The sequence below is a fragment of the Mustela erminea genome, chromosome 6, assembly GCF_009829155.1.
Source record: "Mustela erminea isolate mMusErm1 chromosome 6, mMusErm1.Pri, whole genome shotgun sequence".
NCBI lineage: Eukaryota > Metazoa > Chordata > Mammalia > Carnivora > Mustelidae > Mustela > Mustela erminea.
Window position 1 is genome coordinate 58,425,833 of NC_045619.1, and position 23,623 is coordinate 58,449,455.

Genomic DNA, 23,623 nt, shown 5'->3' on the forward strand with positions numbered 1-23,623 from the left:
TAATCACTCATGAACCACAAAAATAACTGGGACAGAAATTATAGCTTCATTTCTGCTATATTGTGTTGTTTTATCTTTCACAAGTGAAAGATTAATTCTTCAGGTTATATTTCTACTACGATGAAATGAGCCATTTTATTCAGATTATTATGTACCTTCATGATCTTTTTATCTTTATGAATTTTTAAATCAGTACATCCATTTCCTAATACTCTCAACAATTAGGATTTTAAAATTACTTTTTCTCTTGTCAAGAGCTAACAATATATTTCCTTTTGATGTAGTTTTTCCAAAAGTCAAATATTTTCTCATTTTGAGGTATGACCCAAAATTAAGAAATTAGAAAGTCTGAGCTATTTTTATACTAGGAGATCTGATTAATTTAGTAAGTTTCATGGGAAAACACTAAAAGATCCTACCTAGGCCTATCATTAGATTATAAACTATGAAAGTCCAATAGATTTAAGAAATCTATTTAGCCAAGTACAATATACAAATAGCATGATACAGTAGGTTATATTAATATGTAACTAAATTTAAATCTTGTTTTCAATATAAAAGCAACTATGATGCTTTTAAATTTTTTGCTTGGTAAATCATTCAATATGTAAATCGTATTCCAACACAAGCTATTGCCTAAGTCCAAAATATAAGTTTTATATTTTGTATACAAACACAGTTTATATGTTTCAACAGAAGAAAAGGAGGAGAAAAAAAATTGTGAACTGATCCATTACTTTCAGGCTAGCCCATTCAAAAGCATTAGGAAGAAAAGCTTCTAAGTGACCACACTGAATGACCCACTCTAAATAGTGAGAGAAATAAAATGATCTGAGTAAGTTAGGAAGGCAAAATTATTTATTTGCATATCATAAAATGAGAATTTTGCCTTGCTCAGGAAACTTTAACACTGCAATGTTAAATGAGGCAATCAATGTAAATGATTTGTCTTCCACAATCTCTTGACTGACAAAATACGATTTTTAAAACGATCCCCTCATCACAAAGCTATTGGTTCTCCACAGCCCACCTGCTTCTTTCCATGTACCTCATTTAACACCATCCCTCCTCGCCTCGTTCCCCACCAGCGCCTGCTACCCAAAGTCGATATACCAGCCAAATGCATTTTTCATTCTCCATTCTCTTGACTTCCTGCTTCATGCTCTCATTCATGCTTCTCTTTCTATTAGGAAGGCCCATTCCCCACTATGTATTTGTGGAAATCCTACTCATCCTACTGAAAGGCAGCACAGCGAAATAATTAAGAACATCAACTCCAGAGCCAGACTGCCAGGTAAAAATCGCACATCTGCCACTAAAGACTTACATGGCTTTGAGTAAATTACTTAACCACTCTAGGCCTCAGTTTTGTTATCTGTAAAATGGGGATAACAATAGTACTTATGTAAAGCATGGAAGAGTGCCTGGCAAACACTATCTGTATAGTCTGTACATATATATTACATAATAGACTAGTATTATTATCTATTGATTTTAAAGGCCAGCTCTTCTTTGAAAGGTAACTACCCACCCCCCGAACCCCCTCATCAAATCTTCTCCCTCATGGCTCCCCGTTGCCAAACATTAGCAGTTTATGGTCACTCCTGCTACTTAATATCCTTATACTTTATATCTTCTCCACTAGACTAGCTTTTTAAGGGTTTAGGCTTTTTCATCTGTAATGCCTAGTCTTTTATAAGTAGAAGGTTAAATAACTATCTCATTAGATTCAAGTAATAACAAAGAACAATACTTGAAGTATTACAGGTATTAAACTCCTACACATTTACCTGGCTTTCATCCAAGTTTCTCCCAGTGATATCCAAAGCTGTCTTTCATCATTGTTGACAGTATAATTTAAGAAATCAATTGTGTCCTTAGTCAGTAGGGGGCTGAGTACCGAACTGGCTAGTTCAGGACCTCCTGTTGCCTGCACCACCTAAAATGACGATAAATCATTTTTTAGCAAGAAAATAATGATTAATGTATATTTTCCAAATATGTAAAGCCATGCCAAAAGCAAGCACTGTTTTTATAGACTCAAATTCTGATGTGGTGCGGTGTATTCCTGAATGAAAAACAGCTTATTAAGTCAACCTGCCCAGCCCAATCATGACTAAAAATCTAGAATGAAAAGTCAGTAGTTTAACAACTTTCACAGGATCTGTCTATTGGCTGCACAGGACTGTATTTTCCCTGGAAAATACTAATGGCTATCCAGAGAATTCTTAGTCAGGTGGTTTAACTATCTCTGCTTTTTGCTTAAAAAATGACATGTATTTTTCCTGGCAAATCTATTATCCCAAGCTTGAAAAATATGGTTCTATAAATGAAGACTACAGAGAGAAATAAGGCTCAACTTAATGGTCTATGGCTATGCCTATAAAGACATTCAAAAATAAAAGGATCCAGAGAGAAAAGTGAGCGACGAATGAAAACTGGTACTCTGAATCTATAATATTTTTCTCCAGAATTTAATTCTAGGAAATTGTCCTGATTTAAAATGGGTAATTTAATGATTAGCAGAAACAAATAAGCAGGTGCAACTCTCTGATAAACAAAATGATGATAAGTGCATGTCTGGAAACTGCTCCAAATTGCCTTCTCAGAGGCTATTTCCTGGCTAAAGAATGGTAGTTATCTCCTAGAGCAGAAACCAGAGAGCTTTTATAAAAAATCTCACCTTCCCAGAGATATGGCACAAGAAAAAAGAAAAAAGGGATTTTTTTTTTTTTTTTAAATGGCTCCAGACCAAGAATCAGTTTCTCAGATTCTCCCTGGTCATCCAAGTGTTCTGAGCACACTGTGCTGTTGTATGCCTCTGTGTATCTGCATGTGCTGCTTCCCAGTTCCCCAGAAGGCCCTTCCTTTATCACTCAGAACTCTACTCCAGTACCACCTCTTTCAAGAAGCCCTACTTAATCCCAAACCATTGCTCTAAGGCACTTCAGAGTCCTCGGAACAATTTATGCATATAAGTTGTTACATTTTAACTTATGGCTTATTTTTCATACTTTTCCCTCCAATGAGGACTTGGACCAAGTCAACTGCAGAAGACATAAGTGTTAGGGGGAGAACTGAGAATCAGTGAAAGAAAAGATGAGAAATAAGAAGGGAGGCTGAGTCTTACATGAGAACAAAATTTACCCTGACAGCCTGGTACAGTAATTTTCTTACGTCCGAGTCCCATAAAGCACTTCTGGTGAATATGCAGGGATGATTAAGAGGGAAAAGTACAGGAGCAAAATCTAGGAGTAGAGGAACTTTAAAATCTGTGGCTTCACAGCGGGAAGAGGGAATGAAATAGAAGAAATGTAAAGGAAAAAAGCTTAAAGACAAAGTTCCCCCTAGAGAATGGATGCTAAGCCCATATGCATATATAGACACTACGGGTGGGTTTGTGTGTGGAGATGCTGAGGGCAGAGAGTGGGTCTTGCAAGGTTTAAAACCACAGATTTGGTGTGGCTGGTCATAGGCCCTAAATAAATGTTCCTTCCCATGTCTCTTGTCCAAGTAATATGTCTGGGGTTCTATAGGCAGAACATTAAAAGGAGCAACAGATACATTCTGATTGGAGAGACCATGAATAAGGAGTCATTTCTGATGAAAAAAGATCCTATTTTCAGATACACAGCTTGATCATTAAGGCAAATTTCTACATTTTAAGGAAACCAAACCAGTCCCATTATTTTATAGATCTCCTTTATGTAATGACTACATATCTACTTATGATGTGTGAAAGAGTGTGCCAAGAATGAGGAGGTGGCAAAAACAGCTTTAGAGTCAAAAGTTCCTAATATTCAAACTAAGACAGTATCAAATGTGTTAAAGAATAAGGAATATAAATTTTGTTAATTAGCTACTATGGGCTTCTTTGCATATGAATGTCCTTGATCTAATTTTTAAAAGAGCTTATAAAGCAAGAATTATTCAACAGTAACTAGACAAGTAGAAATCTGATGTTCTATACGTAGCAACAACATATGGAAGCATTCATAAATTATTGATGTAGTCTTGAACTTTCATCTTCTAATCTCTTATTGCCCAGTTCTGACATTTATGCTGATGTTACTTTCCTATGCTGGTAAGACAATATTCATTTTACATTCTACTTCAGGTCTTGTCTAGTTGCCCTTGGGGAAAGAAGGAGATTTATTATCCCTTTCGTTACTTGGATACTTTCTTTCTCTCTCTCTCTCTCTCTCTTTTGATAATCAAGTAAAACCTATGGGAAATGCATTTGAATTTGCTCCATTTTCAGTAAATACTAGAGTACTTCAACCATAGCGTTCCTATGCCCTAAACCAAAATTAATGAGATTTATTTATTTCATACAGTTCTTACTCTTTAAAAAAACAAACAGAAATAATACACTGGATAATCACACATTACTAACAATTACCATTGCTACTAGTGTCATCCTACAAAGGAATCATTTGCTCTTCTGACGGAGAGAGCTATTCACAACCATTCCACTCGTGCCTGCTTTAGCCCAGAAAGTAGGAACTCTGTCCTCCTCGAAGTTTTTAAAAGAGATTCCACTCTCTTTCCACTCCTCCCTCACTCACACTCCCACAAAAACCGGAATGCCCTATCCGATAGAATTGTAGAAAAGGGTGATTTGTCACCTACTCTCTTCTCAGATCTGTCTGTATGTGAGGGCAACAACTGTCCCATCTACCTTCTGCCACACACTTTCCCCAAACCCCTGTACTCTTCTGTTGTGTTCTCTTAAATATTCCAGTAAATCCTCCTAACTGCCCTGTAGGACAAGACGGTTTGTTCATTATGTCAGCCTAGAAAAGTTGCTATTACACCATTTGCAGATATAAGAAATATATAACAGGAAGGGAAGTATATTACCTTACTATATAAGGAAAGAACATAGCTGCCTATTGAAAATCTAGATGTGTATCTTGGATCCCGGCCTATGGCAAAGGGGTATATAATCTTTGGCTGGATAAACTCATAGGAACCTCCAACTCCTTCACAAAGGGAATTGTTCTCAACACACCCTTTTGTTAGTTTCAAAAATTATACCTTAGGTAAAAATACACATGTATGAGAAGGGAGTTTTCTGGGGAAAAAATGTATTCTATGTATATCACTCGACCTGGAACAGAGTGAGCAGGTAAAGACTACGAATTGTTCCCTAGTGTCCACTCTCTTCTTCCTTCTAGAAAGAGAAGACCCTACATTTTAGATAAACCTACAGCCAAAACAGTTGAAGATATTCCTCTGGTGTTCAGTATGGCCCCATGAAAACATTCAGGCCAAATGGGCAAAGGTAGAAATTATCTAAATTCAGAGTCACCTCCTGAAAGATAAATCATCTTTCTTTGCCCTTGTACAGCTATGACAAGGGCACAGAGGTAAATCAGCTTCCACTACAGAGATAACTGACACAGTTGCTCAATTCTTCTCTTGGACACATTTTCTTCATTTGGTTTCCAGAATACTATAGTATCCTTATGTTTCCTCTCCTGACTTAACTGCTTCTTCTCAATTTTCTTTGTTGGTTCTTTCTGTTCTCCTAACACTGAAATTGCCCAGAGCTCAACCAGTCCTTGTTCCTCTTCTTAATTATAATTACTACTTTGGTGATAATTTCATGGCTTTAAATGCTTTCTATATACAGGTGATCCTCAAATATGTCTCTCTAGCCTTGATTTCTCCACTGAACTCCAAATTAATCTATTCAACTACGAAATCAAATTTTTCCATTTAGATGTAACAAAATTTTGACATGTCTTAAACTGAATTCCTTATCTTCCTCCAAAAAAACTGTTTTATCTATTGTCTTCCCCATCTCAATTAGTAATTAGTCCGTCCCTCCACTCTTAGGCCAAAACCTTTGGAGATACCCTTGGTTCTTGCATAGCACATCTAATCGACCAGCAAATGTTGCTCTATGTTTTATAATGAAAATCCAACTTCTTTGTACAATTTCTAATGCCACCAGGTCCAAACACCATCATCTCCAATCTGGATTATTTTAATAACCACCCCAGTTCCTTCTTCCCCCAGATTTCTAAGTATTCTAGCCAGAGCAAACCTTTCCTGCTGAAAATATTCCAAAGGTTTAAAAGATTTCATAATCACTTATAAAGACCAACAAAATATGACCTCCTGTTGCTTTGCTGACTTCATCTCCTAATTAAGATCTCCCTCATTCTGTTCAAGTCACAATACTTATTTATTCCAAGAACACAATTTGCAATTACCATCCCAGAGCACTCACAATAGCTGTTCTCTGTCTGGAATTGTCTTCTTTCAGAAATCTGCATGACTCATTCCTCAATTCATTTGCTGAAATGACACCTTCTCACCTTAACCAACCCTATTCACAAAGGCTAATACTCCATCTCACACACATGTGTATGGTTGCATGAGCATACACTGGAAACCTTCCCTATTCTGTGTCCCTGCTGTATTTTGTCAAATAACACTTCTTTTTAGCAAAAGGTACTATTTATGCATATATTCAGGTTACTGATTGCCCAGCCATACTACAAGAGGTTATAAGAGGGTAAAAACTTATGTTTATTTTATTCCTGATAAGCTACTAATAATGCTAAGCATATAATAATAGTCTCTAAATGAATATTTCTCAATGAATAAATAAATGATCAAAGCCCTCCATACAGTATCAGTACCCCCTCATGCCTAGCCTATTTTGGGAGAAAGAGAAAAACTTCTATATTATTTTAGCCATTTGTATTATATCCTAGTATATTTTGAAACATGAGCATCTGATAAATGTTTCTTTTCATCTTCCTTGCTCTGTCACAGCTATTGGTTTCCTCAGCTATAAAGTAAGGCACTTGAACAGGATGATTTCTAAGGTTCTTTCAAACTCTCAAAGTGGACATTCTAGATGCTTACATAGATGCCAAGGGAAATCATAACTATGCAAGGTAATGAAGGAAAACTGTTGAGATACGTCAGACAGAAACTTGGGGTTGAAAATCATACTAAGAGTGATTACTTTCTTAAATTAACAGTCTTACCATATTTAATGGAGTAAATAAAAAATGAACCAAATCTGCAGCACTCGGATTCTGGATGTGAGACTTCAGTTTGGACTGTAGCATTAAGAAAACAGATGAACAGATTACTATGATGTCATCAAGCAAAAAACAGATGCTCCTAAAGGTCCAACACAGACTCAAAGCAAGAGTTCTTTACTATTAGTTTCACTTGTGAGATACGAATCAGCCTAGGTAAATCAGATTAAAAGAATTTAGTTTAAAAAAAAGTTAGGAGTTGCTCTTTTTTAAAAAAAAATTTTTAAAGATTTTATTTATTTATTTGACAGACAGAGATCACAAGTAGGCAGAGAGAGAGGGAGAAGCAGGCTCCCCGCTGAGCAGAGAGCCCGAGTGGGCTCACGGGGGGCTCCCGGGGCTCCATCCCAGGACCCTGAGATCATAACCTGAGCCCAAGGCAGAGGCTTAACCCACTGACCCACCCAGGGACCGCAGGAGTTTTCTTTTTTGATAATTCACTTGGATATACAAGTTTTATTATCTGTTGGCCTAATGAAAAGCAAATCGAGACACACATACCGAAAAAATCCACAACTTTAGCTCTTCATTTCATCAGGAATATCCTGGCTAGAATTTGATCTCTTTCATTTGTTTCTTTTAACTATATACAAACAAATTTCACTTACCAGAAGGTTAAATCCATGTTTAAACTTTTGTAAACAGTCAATGAACTCATCAGGAGGGGGAGGTTTTGCTCGCAGAGTTAAAACACCCTCTAAAAGAAATAAACGGGAAGCGGGACAGATGAAAGCAAAGTTGTCAGAAAATCTATTAAATGAAAAAGTAAAAAGCCACATTGGTGTCTGTAAAATTTGATCATTCCAGATACCGCGCTTCTTAGCTACTCTACTGCGTCTCATAGACTTACTGTAACAAGCTAAGACAATCCAAGACATCCTAAGACAATCCAACATTTCAAAAGGACCCTTCTCCGCTTAGGCAGTACTAATTCTTCATCAATTCCATAGATATACGCTGTATCCTTTTTATGTCCCAATGACTATGCTTATCATCCCAAAGACTATAAAAATGTGTGATTTAGAAGACACAAATCGGTACATAAAAAGATACACCAAGGAAGTGCTATAGAAAGAGACTGCACTGGGTTGGGAGATGGAAAAATGGATACCTAAAAGATGTTTCAAGGGGAAAGTAGCTTTTAAAACGGGAACTGAAAGGTCTGTTACACAGCAATTTGGTAAGAAAAATGTCATAGTTGGATATAACAGCATCAGTTAAAAAAAAACAAAAAACATGGGGAAAGGAAACTGCATGTATGTGAGACGAAAAACCAAAGCACAGAAACCTGAGAATGGGAAAGTAGACCAAGGTTGGATTGTGGGGTGACCATGACAATCAGGGGATTGGAGTAGACTTAAATCTTAAATAGAACATGGACTTAAATAGAACATGGAATTAACATGCTGTTCAGAAGAATGAAGTGACTACGTTAGAGCCCGAAGACAACTGTCCTCCCAGAATAAAAGACTGAAGGCTTGAAGACTCTTAGAGAGCTAAAAAATGATGACAGCTTGAAGCAGACATTAGCTATGAAAATGAAAAGGGAAACAACTGGATATAAAACACACTGAAGGAGTGCCTGGGTGGCTCAGTGGGTTAAAGCCTCTGCCTTCGGCTCAGATCATGATCCCAGGGTCCTGGGATTAAGCCCCACATCGGGCTCTCTACTCTGCGGGGAGCCTGCTTCCCCCTCTCTCTCTCTCTGCCTGCCTCTCTGCCTACTTGTGATTTCTGTCTGTCAAATAAAAGAAAAAAAAATCTTAAAAAAAAAAAACCACACTGAAAAACTAAAATCGATTTTGGCTGCATGCTGGAGAATGAAGTCATGCAAGAATCTGTGCTCTTAAATCTGGATGACCAAGAGGATAGTACACTGAATATAGTACACAGATAGTACACAGAATACAGCAGGAATAAGTGTTTGAGACATAAGGAAGCAATAATACTTAATTTCAGACTATAGGGAGGTGAGGTATATTCAGATGTACACATCTGGAAGAAAAGTTTACAGGTCACAGGCTTAGGATGTAGACATGAGCCAGAGAAAGACTGGGAGGTCATGCGTCATTAAAGGGATATCTACTTACTATTCTTTGATGTACTTCATTTGCTCCACAATTCTAAGTTTATACATTTTGAGGCCTTTTAAATAACTACCTACAACATACCCCAAAACCGCTTGCACATGAGCTGGATATATTGTTTGGGAGTTATGGGATTAAAAAATTCAAATCTATTGGTATTTGTTAACTATTTTAATGAGAAAAAATCAATCCTTTTAACAAAATAATGAGGTTCTCTATAATAAAATAAATCAAAATATGGTAGGAACAGAGCTATGATTTTAACAGACATTAACGAAAGGGTCACTGGCTGAATCTCAGAGTCTCTGTGATTTAGGTTAAGTATCCCAGAGTCTTTTCTTACCGTAGCCAACTTGGAACCAAAACCAACCGTTCCCTGGGCTCTGCTTAGTCTCTGCCTAAATCCCAGGTGCAATCCCAACACTAGAAAAGGGACTTTTTGGCCCACTGTCAGTGGAGTTTTGCTAAGCAGTTCCCAAGGGCAGAAACTCTGCCTAACACTGGAATTCTGAATGGTTTTTAGAAGATCAAGAAAATCCAACTCACCTCCTGGTCCTTTCTTTTTACCTTTCTTACTTTTCTTCCTTTTAGAAAGCTCAGAAAATGCTTCAGCTGCTTTTTGGAGTTTTGTGATAAAAAATTCAATGTCATCCAAAATATGGTTTAATATTTGCTGGAATTAGAAATCAGAGAATAAAATATAAGCCAAAATAAAACCATTTTTGCCTTGACTGTATACTGTTAGTCAATAAAGGAAAATCAGAAAGCTTAAAAAAAAAATACCTCCCACATGTAACTCTCAAGTTTATCACTAATTCTATGAAAAAGAATTGAACTAAATATACGTATATGTGCAGCTAAAGTCTGACATTTTTCTTTACCTTAATTTTGTTCTATTTTCAATACCATAAAGAAAGCATTCACAATATCTATTCAGATTATTATTTTCAACTACTTTAATTCTCTCATGGTGTTCTCCCACATAAAGTTAGGGGGAAAAATCTGAAGAAACACCTTGTTAGAAGAGCAATGAGAAATTTTGTTTTTCTAATAAATGTGCCAACAATATTATTTCATGGAATTAAAGGTTTATAGAATGTTGTGATAACCAAATAAACACACAGATAATCTAGAATCATTATTAATGAGTTTCCATGTGGTAAAATAGAATTCATGGTGAACTGTTTTCAGGGATTATTGGATCAGTTATTTTTCTCCTTAAATGGTTTTATTTTTAATTTTTATTTATTTTTTAAATTTCTTTTCAGTGTTCCAGAATTCAGTGTTTATGTACCACACCCAGTGCTCCATGCAATACGTGCCCTCCTTAATACCCACCACTAGGCTCACCCAACCTCCCTCCAAAAGCCTCAGTTAGTTCCTCAGAGTCCACAGTCTCTCATGGTTTGTCTCCCCCTCCGATTTCCCCCAACTCTCTTCTCCTCTCTATCTCCCCATGTCCTCTGTGTTATTCCTTGTATTCCACAAATAAGTGAAACCATATAATAATTGACTCTCTCTGCTTGACTTATTTCACTCAGCATAATATCTTCCAGTCCTGTCCATGTTGATACAAAAGTTGGGTATTCATTCTTTCTGATGGAGGCATAATACTCCATAGTGTATATGGACCACATCTTCTTTATCCATTCGTCTGTTGAAGGGCATCTTGGTTCTTTCCACAGTTTGGCAACTGTGGCCATTGCTGCTATAAACGTTGGGGTACAGATGGTCCTTCTTTTCACTACATCTGTATCTTTGGGATAAATACCCAGTAGTGCAATTTCAGGGTCATAGGGAAGCTTTATTTTTAATTTCTTAAGGAATCCACACTGTCTTCCAAAGTGGCTACACCAACATGCATTCCCACCAACAGTGTAAGAGGGTACCCCTTTCTCCACATCCTCTCCAACACATGTTGTTTACTACTGTATTTTTAATTTCGTTCATTCTGACTGGTGTAAGGTGGTATCTCAATGTGATTTTGATTTGAATCTTGGATCAGTATTGATTATCTCACATACTATAGTCTTAGGTGACTTTCTCAAGTACATGTGAAACCTGACATTCTTCTAATTTAAAAGACTAGAAACTGGGATTAAATAAACTTTTAAGTATAATAAATAATGGTATAATATAAAAATTAAATCCCAATCTTCAAATTCCTGTATATGTTTCCAAACAAGCTAGGAATGTGTATAACATAAATGGGAATTATATTGAGATCATATTTTATTATTACATCACAGGGCACTGTCATTCTGTTAAGTAAATTACTATTTTATTGCTAATAAAAATAAATACAGCTTTATCTTGAATAAAGAGTTAAAATCTACATATCTGCTTTTTAAAAATTCCACTTAACTTTTATGTTTCAGGCATTATAAACATTTTTAAATAAATGTCATGAAGAGATATTTAGCAGACATTTCAATTATGAATTACCAACTACCAAAAAGTTAAAATTCCCCAAATCTGATAATTTAAATTCTTTTATAAACTAGTTAATATGCTAGTTCTTCTACTAGAGCCCTATGCTACTAAATATTGGCCTCAAGGCAAAAATGGTTAAGAAAAAAACAGTTCAAAGGGCATAACCACCAATGGAAAGAGAAAATACAGTATCCACAAAACATCTTTATTTAAATCAACTTTGTTTTCTCTGCTGATATTTTTTTCCTCTTCAAAAAAAAAAAAAGGCAATGGGGGCTCCTGGGTGGCTCAGTGGGTTAAAGCCTCTGCCTTCAGCTCGGGTCATGATCCCAGGGTCCTGGGATAGAGCCCCACATCCGGCTATCTGCTCAGCAGGGAGCCTGCTTCTTCCTCTCTCTGACTGCTTCTCTGCCTACTTGTGATCTCTCTTTCTGTCAAATAAATAAATAAAATCTTTAAAAAAAAAAATTAAAAAAAAAAAAAAAAAAGGCAATGGCCTAAAGAGGAATGTTGGACCTACCACGTCTCTGTCAATTCGGGCCGCCATCATCTCTGGTGGTTCCTCCTGCTCATGGTACTGCCTTGGTTTCTCAACTGAAGGAAGAAGAATCACAAGTCTTTCAACCTGTTACCTAAGCAAGATCAATCTAGGTAATGAAACATGAAAAGCAGCTACCAAAGAGTGCCACTTGCAAAAGGAAACACCTTCACTGGACACAAAATCAAAACTGCTCATCATCTGTGAATGACATGCATTCTTGACCTCACTAAGAAGCACTTGGCCAGGCTGATGTGCTGGCCTTCAACCTTTATGATGTCTATTTACCCTGTAACTTTCCTCTCTATTCTCCCTCTTCTCAATGACAGTTGCCTGTAGAACCAACCCTAATTTCTCACCCTATTAACTCCTACACAAGAAAGAAATATAAACTCACATTTAAGCACCTGCTCCTCGAAAAGGGGTCAACTAACTTCTAATGCAACCTCTCAAGTTTATACATTCCACCACTGTGATTACAACAAAGCTCTGGGGGTTCTGACATTAATGTACTTTTCATTACATTCATTACAACAAAGCTCTGGGGGTTCTGACATTAATGTACTTTTCATGTACATTCTAGTTGTCATTAAGCTTAAAACCCACAGTGTTGGGCTTACTGATTTACACTTTCAAAGTATAAATACCTACAGGATTTGCAAATTAAGTAATACATATCTTAAGAGCATTCAAGATGTTAAGTTGGCTCAGTTAACTAAAGCATGTTGTTAATCATAAGGTTATTATAATGAACTCCCTTCTGGTTAATACTACCATTAAACAGATACTTCTACATATATTTCACAATAGATTAAATAAAAGAAAAATTGTACAGATGAAACAGGAAAAATGTAAGATCAATAATGGAAAAAACTCATACTACATCATCATGACTCATGATGTTCAATATAGAAAACTACAAAAAATACTGGGACTTCTGTATTGCTATACCTCTTCTATGCCTTTCCCTACAAATGGAATACTGGCCCCCAAAAGAAGAAATTATGGAGTCTTATGAAAGTTAATTAGTGGTTCTTTAGTACTTTAAGATAATTAGAATTTATATTTATGAAATCTTGCCAGTTAAATGCTGTTTTACATGGAGTTAGTGGCTTCCTTGGGTATAGTATACTACAGAAAGCAACATGTTGAACTTGAAATATAGCTAGTAAGAATTCCAGATTAGCCCCAAAATATCATTTAGAGGGTGAGGTAAGCAGAGATTCAGTATCTCGAAGGCTTTCTCACAGTCTGTGGCACCACTTGGAACCCACTGCCACTACTCTACAGAGTTCACTGTTGGAAGTCAGGATAAGTGCATGTCAAGGATTCAAAGGAAAAGTTTAGTCTGAGTTAGCCAGAGCCTTCAGAGGGACCAAAAAGATACTCCTTTTGGGGGGATTTCCAACCAAAAACTGGCTTGGATCCAGACAGAGCCTCACATGATAAGTGTTACATTCTATTTGGCCTAGTAGAAAATAAGAATTTCTGAAAATTCTTACTCTCATTTAAGTAGATAAGCTTGCACAGCATTTTTTAGACAAAATCTAATTAGAGCCCAAAAACATCCCAGAAACAAAATTTTCTCTTTCTTGTAAATTATATTAGGTTTTACAGATGTTTTCACAAATTTACTCAGAATATTTAGAAACTCCTCTTAAAATATTTCCTCAGCTTCAAGGAGGACTATTTTGATCCCTCTCAAAAACCCACACCTCTTCTACCAAAACAGTAGTAACAAAAGTACCATATGAACACAAAAAGTAGGAAACACTCTAAACTCCAGTTTTCTTAAACACAAAATTTCACAGAAAAAAATGGATCAACAGAAATTTGTATGATTTCTAAAAATAAATTGTTATGAAGTTAAGTATTCTGCTACTTCATTTTTGATAAATGGATGTTTCAGAGATTTCTTTCTTTCATCTGATTGGTAGCTGGATTTAAGTGTAAATCTCTAAAAATAACTTCAAGAATACAAAAAATATAAGTAAAATGGAAAGCAATTCAGAAATAAAAAAGTCGATTTGGCAAAAATGAGACAAACCACATGTTGTATGTATTACACTGCAGTAGAGACTGTTGTAGACATTTGCTTTCAGATTCACAGCAACCCATGAATTATTATCCCTAATTTACAAGTGAGGTTGAAACACACAGAAATACTGTCCAAGGTTATTACACAGCAGATCCTGGTCGTACTCCAGGGTCCAGCCTTTGACTCAGCAGACTTAATGTCCAGAGTCACTCACTGATGGCCACCAAGTTCTATTTTTTAACTACATTGTTAGTTATCTGCATGAATAATGCCTTATTAGATAAAGGATAAGTGACTTAAGTCCATTGAACAATAAGGCAAAAGAGTGATGCTCTAGTCTTCATCAAACTCAAACTCACTGGATCACAGTTTATTTACTCATAATGAAGAGACTGGACCAAACATATTTGAAGGCATTTTCAGTCATAAAAATTTCAGATTTGATAAAAAAAAATTAATAAAACCAACATTCTTACATATAAAAAGTTATGCTAAGTTCTATGCTAGGATTATTTGTCTTTGAAAAAAAATGTCAAGGTAAAGTGATGATGCACAGAGAGGGCCCCTTTGACAAGTTTAGCAAGAAGGAGATGCTTTTACTCTTGTCCTAATACTGCCCTGATAGCCTTTATCATGTAAGCACAACAATTTTCCAAACAGGAGAGTGGTAAGATAATAATAATGGAAAGAATTTTGAAGGACAGTCTTTGCAAAAAAAATTTTTTTTGTATATAAAAAATGTATAAAATGTATTACCATTTTTTGTTAGTTGAGTCAAACTTCCTATTTTTGATCAGATTTTTTTAAAAAGACTGTAATCCTAATGCCATAATTATTTAAATGACTGATCTGAACCCTCATATACAATAGTCTTATAGTGTCCAACACTTAAATTTCCTTCATCTAAGTGTGGTATTTTTTTTTATTAATAAAAAGCTAACCTCAAGCTTCAGCTCAGAAATCAGTACCTGAATTTGAGCAAGAATTATGTCACAACCCAAAGTCAATGTTAAATAAACAACAGTCCCTAGAGATACTCACAATCCCCTTGGTCAGCGGCCCATGCAGACCAGGCTGCCACCCGACTACGAACATCCACCTGGGTAACAGTCCCAGGGGGCACCGGGGCAGGAGCTCTTGGTGGAGGCGGTATACCGGGGTCTGCTTTGGAAATCATCCTAAAAAAGATGAAAAAAAATAGAATTTTTACCATCTCCATGTCTATCAATTCTCAGTTTATGGTATTAGTTCTTCAACCTTAAGAACAATGTCAGGGGGAGGACAAAAAGGATTTCCTAACCATTTCATATTATGTATATTTACAAGTATATATGAAATACAAAAACACAGAAAATTTTTAATTCATCTGAACATTAGGTTTAATTTTTTTCTGGGTCTCCCATGACTGGGAGAGGTCTCCACATACCTATTTGTACTCTCCCAGGCTACCTTCCCTTAAACTGCCACTCAGCTGTCCTGACCCTGACTACACATATGAGAGAAGGCTTCTCAGAGAAAGACCAGAAAACACACAGAGAAAGGTGCACACGTGTACCGGACAAACTCGGAAGAGCGAATGAGCTGAAATCACAGGCTGTATTCTGTAAAACAGACCTTCACTGAAGATAATTTTTCTAAGTCCTTAGAGCAACAAGAAAAACAAACCCAAAAAACAAAAAGAAAAACACAAATAAAAAAACCTTAAAATAATTCTACCCCTTAATTTCTTTCAATGTTTTTACCTCAGGGCTTCTGGCCGCCTCTTCTGTTTCCCTCCTTTACTGTCACTGATTGCACTCTCAATGTCTTCACTAATGAGGTTTGCCTGCAATGGAAGACAAGTTACCTGGGAGGTCATAGATTTTTCTTGTCTTGATGTATAGGTTCAAACAGCAACAACAAAAGGGATTATGTTCCCTGTCTGAATCAGTAAGCGTCTTGATGCAAAAGAAAAGTGTTCTTTTTTGAAAATGTGCTTTCAAAACATGACTCTTGGCAGTTTTTTGGTGTGACTTTTATAATGACAAATTTCAAAAACTGAAGAAATTCTCAAAGATTATTTAATCCAGATCCCATTAGTTTAGACAAAAGCTATCTCTGCATACAGCCAAAGAGAAAAGGATTTGCATATGCTGGAAATGTAAGTATATATGGAAAACGTAACTGTGAGAAAATGTCTGCCTAGAAGGGGTTAGAAGTGCACGCCTGTAGAGCAGAGCTCCTTCCCCTTTCTCATCCTCAGGCTCCAGGAGGGGCACCCATTAACCTATTGGAACAAATCACTCAATCCCAGGAGACACTTCCAGTTTGGGACAAATACAATATAATCATGGGATGAACCCCAACCCTAAGATAGAGAGAGCATGAGCGAGGAGAAGGTCAGAGGGAGAAGCAGAATTCCCATGGAGCTGGGAGCCCGATGTGGGACTCGATCCCAGGACTCCGGGATCATGACCTGAGCCAAAGGCCATCGTCCAACCAACTGAGCCACCCAGGCATCCCAGTTGTACCCTCTTTGATATCTACTTTATTCTGTCATTTTAGGTAAAAGCTAACGTTCTCCAAACAATTAACTTCTCTAATACTTTTCCAACAAGAATATTTGATTTGGTCTTCTTGGGAAACAATGAGAAGTTAGCAGCTTCTTAAGTTTATTTTGTTTGGTATGAAGTTTATTTATGGCCAGTGATTATTATTGCATATTAAATTCCTGCTGGGATGTACTTACCTTCTATCTTTGTTCCTGCCTGTTCTCTGTCACTATGTATGTTTTTCTCAAATATGTACAATGTATATTCTTTTACCATAAGCACAGATAATCATAACATTTTAGAGCTGAAAGGAAACGTCAAGATTATCTAATCTGTCCTCTTTGCTTTATAATTAATGAAACTAAAGAATTCTCATATAATGGCTTGGCCAAGGTCACATTCCCTATTAAATGTGAGGGCTAATGCACCCTAGTTCAGAGTTACTTCTATAAAACTATCTTAGTTTCAGGAAGACATCATAAACATCATGTCAAAGACTCTGTTACGTGTGATATTAAATAAAATTGAAGATGCTTAGGAAACCTGAACTTCCTGGGCTCATCTTTCTAAGGAAAATTTTACTACAGAGGTGGGCAGGAGCGTTGTATAAAACCCCGTAATAAAGAAACTTCAAAACTCAAAAGTGATGTTGTAACATGACCCGTATAAAAGAAACTACATCATATTTCATTGTGTTTATATTTTCAATGTGTCAAGGGTAAAAAAAAAAAAAAATGGCCTCATGTGGAACATAGCACTCATGAGCAAAAACACAGAGCTGCATAGTGTTATTTGAGTTTTTAGACAAAACAGTAATTCAGTAAATCTGTTTCAGACCCATCAATACCACCATCCCCGATCAGATAAAGCAAGCCCTTTATTCTCAACATTGAAATCCAGAAACTTTACTCAGCACAGTAACTCTTAGTTTCACAGTAAATTTTAGAGCACTGAAGCAAACACCAGATTTAAAATGTCTTTTAGTTTAGTCCTCTGTTTTAAAAATATTTTAATTAAACTTCAATATATTTTCAGAAAAAAATATTCACATTAATACTTACTTAATACTTAACAAATCTAACCTTGCAAAATTCTTAATACCTTTCATGACTTTCAAAATGTACTACATAATATTCTGATGAACATCACTATGTAAACTATATAAATACCACAGTTATTTTCAAGTAAAATTTTTAGAAAGTCATCTATACATAAAGCAAGAAAAAGAAAATTATGAAATAGACTGTTGACAGTCAATCTTAATTCATCTATCATATTTTAATGTCAAAGAAATACAGAAAAGATCAAATGACACTTCATGCTAATCTCCCAACATTTCTTTATAAAATAAAAATTACCTGTATGTTTTATAATATAGTCACAGTGATAAGTCACTGCTTTGGCAAAGCACCAATCAACTCAACCCAAAATGATTCCCCTTTTGGAGAAATCAACTCATCACCTAAAAATATTCAAGGTTGGTGATAATTTCTAATGTCCAACAAAGCACCACAAGTGATATGTATTTGCAAATTACGGTGTACTGTGAATACCAATCTTCAGAATACAGCATGTTTTTACTGGTAACTGTGCTTAACTACTTTCACATTATTACTTAGGGATTACCCATCCTGAGCAATTATTCAAGTCACATAATTAAATGGTGAGCTTTAAATCTGTATCATGGAAAATGTCTAAGGGTTTCATTGCAATAATCCATGTTATGTGATTAGTGCAGAATAAAATAGGATGGCATGATTATTTATTGTCCATAAAGCACAATTTTAGAAGAATCAATTTTTAATTATATAAGTCCAAGTAACTCAATGAAGAATTCAATATATTACCTATGCCTGTTTTTTTAAATTAATAGAATGCATCTTTCTTTTTTAAAATACTACTCTATTTCCTCTTTATTTACTGGAACTCCCAGAAAGATATTAAGGTATTTGTTTTCCTTACAAAATCCTAAGAATCTAGAAATCCACTGGTCATGTGACTAAAGTGGCTAATCTAATAGCTGTCAGAACATCTAACTGAAAGGGGGAAAAATTTTGCTATTCTTTTACCTTAATCTCATCACACTGGAAAAGATGAAGATCTGGCTTGTTCTGAGTTGGCTCTTTGCACACCAGGGCAAGAATTGAATCATAGTTACAGGAATGCATCACAGCTTGGCAGTGCTGGATTGTGCTTAAAGGAAAATTCTCTAGTTCATTCTGTAAACAAAGTAAAAAAATAACTTGTAATTTTTATTGAGTATCTAAAATCTACTGAACAAAGAGCTGTAGACACTGTACAAATAATTTTTGAAGTCTGAAGTCCACACTGACCGTGAATACTAGTAAACCCTGCAGACATAGAGAAGGAGTAGATACAAGGTGGCAACAGAGAAACAAGGTGGAGCTAGAAGGTCAGTGGGAGAAAGAGCAACAAAAAGGAAATATTTAGCAGAGGAATGAAGTTATGTTCTTAATAAACAGAAGAAATACTGAATTTAGCACTACTGACTTCCTCGGGTTGTGAAGTAGAAATGATATTTTTAAGAGAAAAGTAAAGTGGGGCCTCTTTCCACAATGATTCACCATTTTAAATGGCATTTTTTCCTCTCTGCCTATATAGTGTCAGAATTTCCTTTTACTTGAACATTGAACAGTCATACTCTTTTAATTTCTACCTTCAGTAATTCCAAATGTTAGGCTAAAAATAATACATCATTTATACTTTTTAAAAAGATTTTATTTATTTATTTGACAGAGAGTAAGAGCGCAAGTAGGCAAAGTGGCAGGCAGAAGGCAGAGGGAGAAGCAGTCTCCCCACTGAGCAGGGAGCCTCATGTGGGGCTTGATCCCAGGACCCCAGTATCATGACCTAAGCTGAAGACAGACGCTTAAGGACCGAGACACCCAGGAGCCCCACACTTTTTTTTTTTTTTATTTCAATGACTATCTCAAATGAAAAGTTCATTATATATATATTCATTCATTCTAGCCAAAAATGTTAAATAGCTGGGCCAGAAGGATCTCACTAAAAAATACATTCTTCAAAGTAATTAACATGTTTGTTAGTATAAAAGTGAATACTCCCTAACCTATGAACAGTTACCTAAATAAAATACTGACAGATACTTAATGAGCTTTCTGAATTCTATACTTAATGAGATATATTTAAAATGCTTATTGTGATACTAATGCCTTTATACAAATAGTAAGTGGATCATAATGAATTAATGAGAGAAACTGATTTTTTTAAGTAAAGAAAATACAATATCTGCAGGGCACCTGGGTGGCTCAGTGAGTTAAAGCCTCTGCCTTCGGCTCGGGTCATGATCCCGGGGTCTTGGGATCGAGCCCCGCATCGGGCTCTCTACTCAACAGGGAGCCTGCTTCCCCCTCTCTCTCTGCCTGCCTCTCTGCCTACTTGTGATCTGTCTGTCAAATAAATAAATAAAATCTTTAAAAAAAGAAAATACAATATCTCCAATAAATGAAAATTGTTAAATAAAGAACAAATAAAAGAAAAAAAGCAGCAACTTTGATTACAGATAGCATATACACACATACAGCATACCATGAATTTATTCTAACTTTTGATTCCCTGAGGTCCAGCAAAGGCAAATTTGGGTTCCATCAAAATAAAATGCAATTTATCAGAGGACCAGAAATAACAAAATTTTCTTTCTTTGAAAAAGTAAATTAAGTACTATCCTTCCTTTATATATAATAACGTAAAACAATGAGGATGAAAGAAGCACTCAGTTGCTGTTCTCTCACTGTGTCCGATGGAGTTGAGAAAACAAAGGGCAGATCTTACTGAGTCCTACCAGAATAGTCTAAGATGATAAGGACCGTTGTTTTCTTTATCTTAGCAACTCAAATGCTTATCAGATGATGGGGCTCAGAAAAGTCCTGTATTGAGAGCTCCAGCATCATACCTACCAGTGGTTGTGCAAATTAAAGGTGCCTGCTACAGGGCTGGTGAAAAGTTAACACACACACACAAACACACAATCCCTTCATCCCAGGTTACTCAGTGACGGTTTGCCTAGTATATAATTAATATATGTCATAATGAATAAGGCTCCACTGGGGCCTTATTTCAGTGTTACGATTTTTTTTTCTCACTTCCTCCATCTCATCCTTTGTGGTTTAAAAAAAACAAAAACAAAAAAAACAAAAACATGTATCCCTCTATCTCTAGTTTCAGGAACTGATTTTTGTGGGCATAATGTGTATGCAGTAGTATATTTCTTCTTTAAATTCACTGACAAATATTTTATTTTGTCAAACTTTCATCCCTTTTAAACAATATGACCTGCATGCCAACATAAATACCTGTGGAACTTTCCTGGAAGTGAAATCATCTAAATTTTACAGACTTACCTTTGATTCCAAATCAATCAGGCTCACAGCTCTGTCGTCCACTTGAAGAATCATATCCTGGGTCCACACTTTGCCCTTGGCATCGAGCAATTTCAGCTTCCTTATTCCATCATCAACAGTTATCATAGCATCTTTCCGATCCAGAACAAAGGTAGTCAAGTGCTTATGATTGACAAGAAGGAAAAAAGTACTTATAACACACACATCCAATCCAGAATAAAGGCAGTCAAGTGCTTACGATTGACAAGAAGGAAAAAAGTACTTATAACACACACATTCTCTTAGTTTTCCAAAAGAAAGCGACCTAACCAAAGTGACCTAACCAAAGTCAGTGACCTAACCAAAGTCAGCGAGTGGAGCAGGGAGGGGCCAACACAAGGTCTCCTCCAACGTCTTGGCTCTCTTATTAAGATAAGAAAGTCAAGCAGGTTTTTGGTGAATTGAGTCATAAAATAGCTAAATCTGTATAATACTGAGCCATGCTGAGCTACATAAATAGAACATAAATTCTGAACAGCTTAAAAGCATTCTCTTAAGACTGATCCCTCCCACATCATTCCAGGCTGGTTACTTAGGTGCTGAGCCACAACAGGCCCTTTGCGCTGCGGCTAGAAACAGACACAGGCAGACAGGAGTGGGTAGTCAGCTACCACTGTAGTAACTGTCAAACTCGCCACGGTACTGAAACGAAACCTCACATCTCATGAAGCATGCTTGCTATGGGTAGAAAACAGAAAATAAGAGCAATTTAAAAATTACTTCCTACTTAAATATGTTCTATAGGAAGCAAAAGTCACCTATGTAGATTCCAATCAAGAGCAAATATATCTTAAAAGATAACTACACAGGAAAAATCAAACAAGAAAACCGTTGTTTAAATAGGTCTAAATCATGACTTTAGATAAAACTAAAACTATCATATGATCTCCGTGATATGAGGAAGTAGTGATGCAACATGGGGGTTTAAGTGGTAGGAGAAGAATAAATGAAACAAGATGGGACTGGGAGGGAGACAAACCATAAGTGACTCTTAATCTCACAAAACAAACTGAGGGTTGCTGGGGGGAGGGGGGGTTGGGAGAAGGGGGGTGGGGTTATGGACATTGGGGAGGGTATGTGCTTTGGTGAGTGCTGTGAAGTGTGTCAACCTGGTAATTCACAGACCTGTACCCCTGGGAATAAAAATATATGTTTATAAAAAATAAAAAATTAAAAAAAAAAAAAACTAAAACTAAAACTAAACCACTCAGTGAAATCAAAGGTGTAATTTCAAAAAAAGATTCTAAAATATAAAACAGAAGCACCTGTCCTGTTTTTAAACAAAATAAAGCTGCCAATGATAAATAAGTGGCCAATTTATTTTCTATGAAAACGGACCCCAGATGAACAAGATACTTTGTTATTTTACACCTCAGTTTTACAAAAATCACAAAGAAAAAGATGAACACAACTCACAGCACATCACAGGAATAAAATAAAACATAATTCTGATTTTACTACCCAATTTTTAGGTCCCTCAGGGTTCATTCTAAATTTTAGCAAACATCAAAACATCTTACTTCGACACGATATTGGGATATATCGGACACACTGCTGACACTGTCCCGAGCATAATTCTTCCTTTGTTCTGAAAGAGAGGTTGAAGAAGTCATTATTTAGCCACTAACAGGCTGAAGTTCATGTATCAGTGTCTTGTGGCCATCTCTAAAACGAGTCTATCTCACATATAAATACAGTAGCTGAAAAGTCACCATTGTGTGGCATATCTGAAAACACTCATTATTCACATTAAATGAAAAAGCCTACAGAAAGCTTAAATGATATGCAAGAACAATTTGACCCAATACAAATTTTCAGAATCCCAAAAGTAAATCTAGAGTGTCAATGTTGTCAGAAAAAGTTATTTAGTGTATGGGTTTTATTCATCAGATATCTACTCTTTGGTAAAAAGATAAAAACTGGCTTATAATTCTCTTCTCTTAGTGTACAGAGAACAAAACAGAATTGCCCAATACTGTCATAGATACTGTATTCTAGGAGTTAGACTACCTTATCAAGATAATGGCCACTACAAGGAACACCTCCTTTCACAACATCCAAACTATAGAGAGTGTCAGAGGAGATTCAAAACATGATTTAATCATACCGATTGCCATTAAATTTTAACAGTTTCCACACAGCTACAGAATAAACAAATGTGATACTCAGAATTGTAGATATTGGCTTTTAGAAAATAGGAGAGTCAGGTAGAAAGTTACTGCACCACACATTGGAAAAAGCAAAAATAAAACTTTATTTTCTTTCGTAAAATGCTGCAAAACCAAAATATAAGATATGTGGAGGCAATATTTTGTATTTGTTGTTCTCTAGTCAGGTAACTTGCTTATTTGTCAATTCAGAGCTGCCTATTCTTTCTAAAACAGAATGGTATGATGAAAAAGAAACCTGAGTAAGAACCAGAAGATTACTGACTCTAGCTTTGGCTCTCTCACTAAGTAGGATGCTCAATTAAGGCAAGATGCTTAGCTCTGGACCTCAGCACTCTTC

General features: G+C 36.0%; 1 protein-coding gene across 6 annotated transcripts in view; it reads right to left on the reverse strand.

The window, feature by feature from the left end:
- EPS8 (epidermal growth factor receptor pathway substrate 8) overlaps nucleotides 1-23,623 on the reverse strand; it is a 182,212-nt gene that overhangs the window by 30,477 nt on the left and 128,112 nt on the right. For all 6 annotated transcript variants that reach the window (XM_032347430.1, XM_032347429.1, XM_032347432.1 and 3 more), the window contains 10 exons: nucleotides 22,636-22,703; nucleotides 21,077-21,238; nucleotides 18,764-18,913; nucleotides 15,906-15,988; nucleotides 15,205-15,341; nucleotides 12,108-12,181; nucleotides 9,701-9,827; nucleotides 7,676-7,764; nucleotides 7,011-7,085; nucleotides 1,791-1,939 (listed from right to left, as the gene is read on the reverse strand). In XM_032347430.1, the coding sequence (XP_032203321.1) occupies nucleotides 1,791-1,939; nucleotides 7,011-7,085; nucleotides 7,676-7,764; nucleotides 9,701-9,827; nucleotides 12,108-12,181; nucleotides 15,205-15,341; nucleotides 15,906-15,988; nucleotides 18,764-18,913; nucleotides 21,077-21,238; nucleotides 22,636-22,703 (1,114 nt within the window). The remainder of the gene's footprint in view (nucleotides 1-1,790; nucleotides 1,940-7,010; nucleotides 7,086-7,675; nucleotides 7,765-9,700; nucleotides 9,828-12,107; nucleotides 12,182-15,204; nucleotides 15,342-15,905; nucleotides 15,989-18,763; nucleotides 18,914-21,076; nucleotides 21,239-22,635; nucleotides 22,704-23,623) is intronic.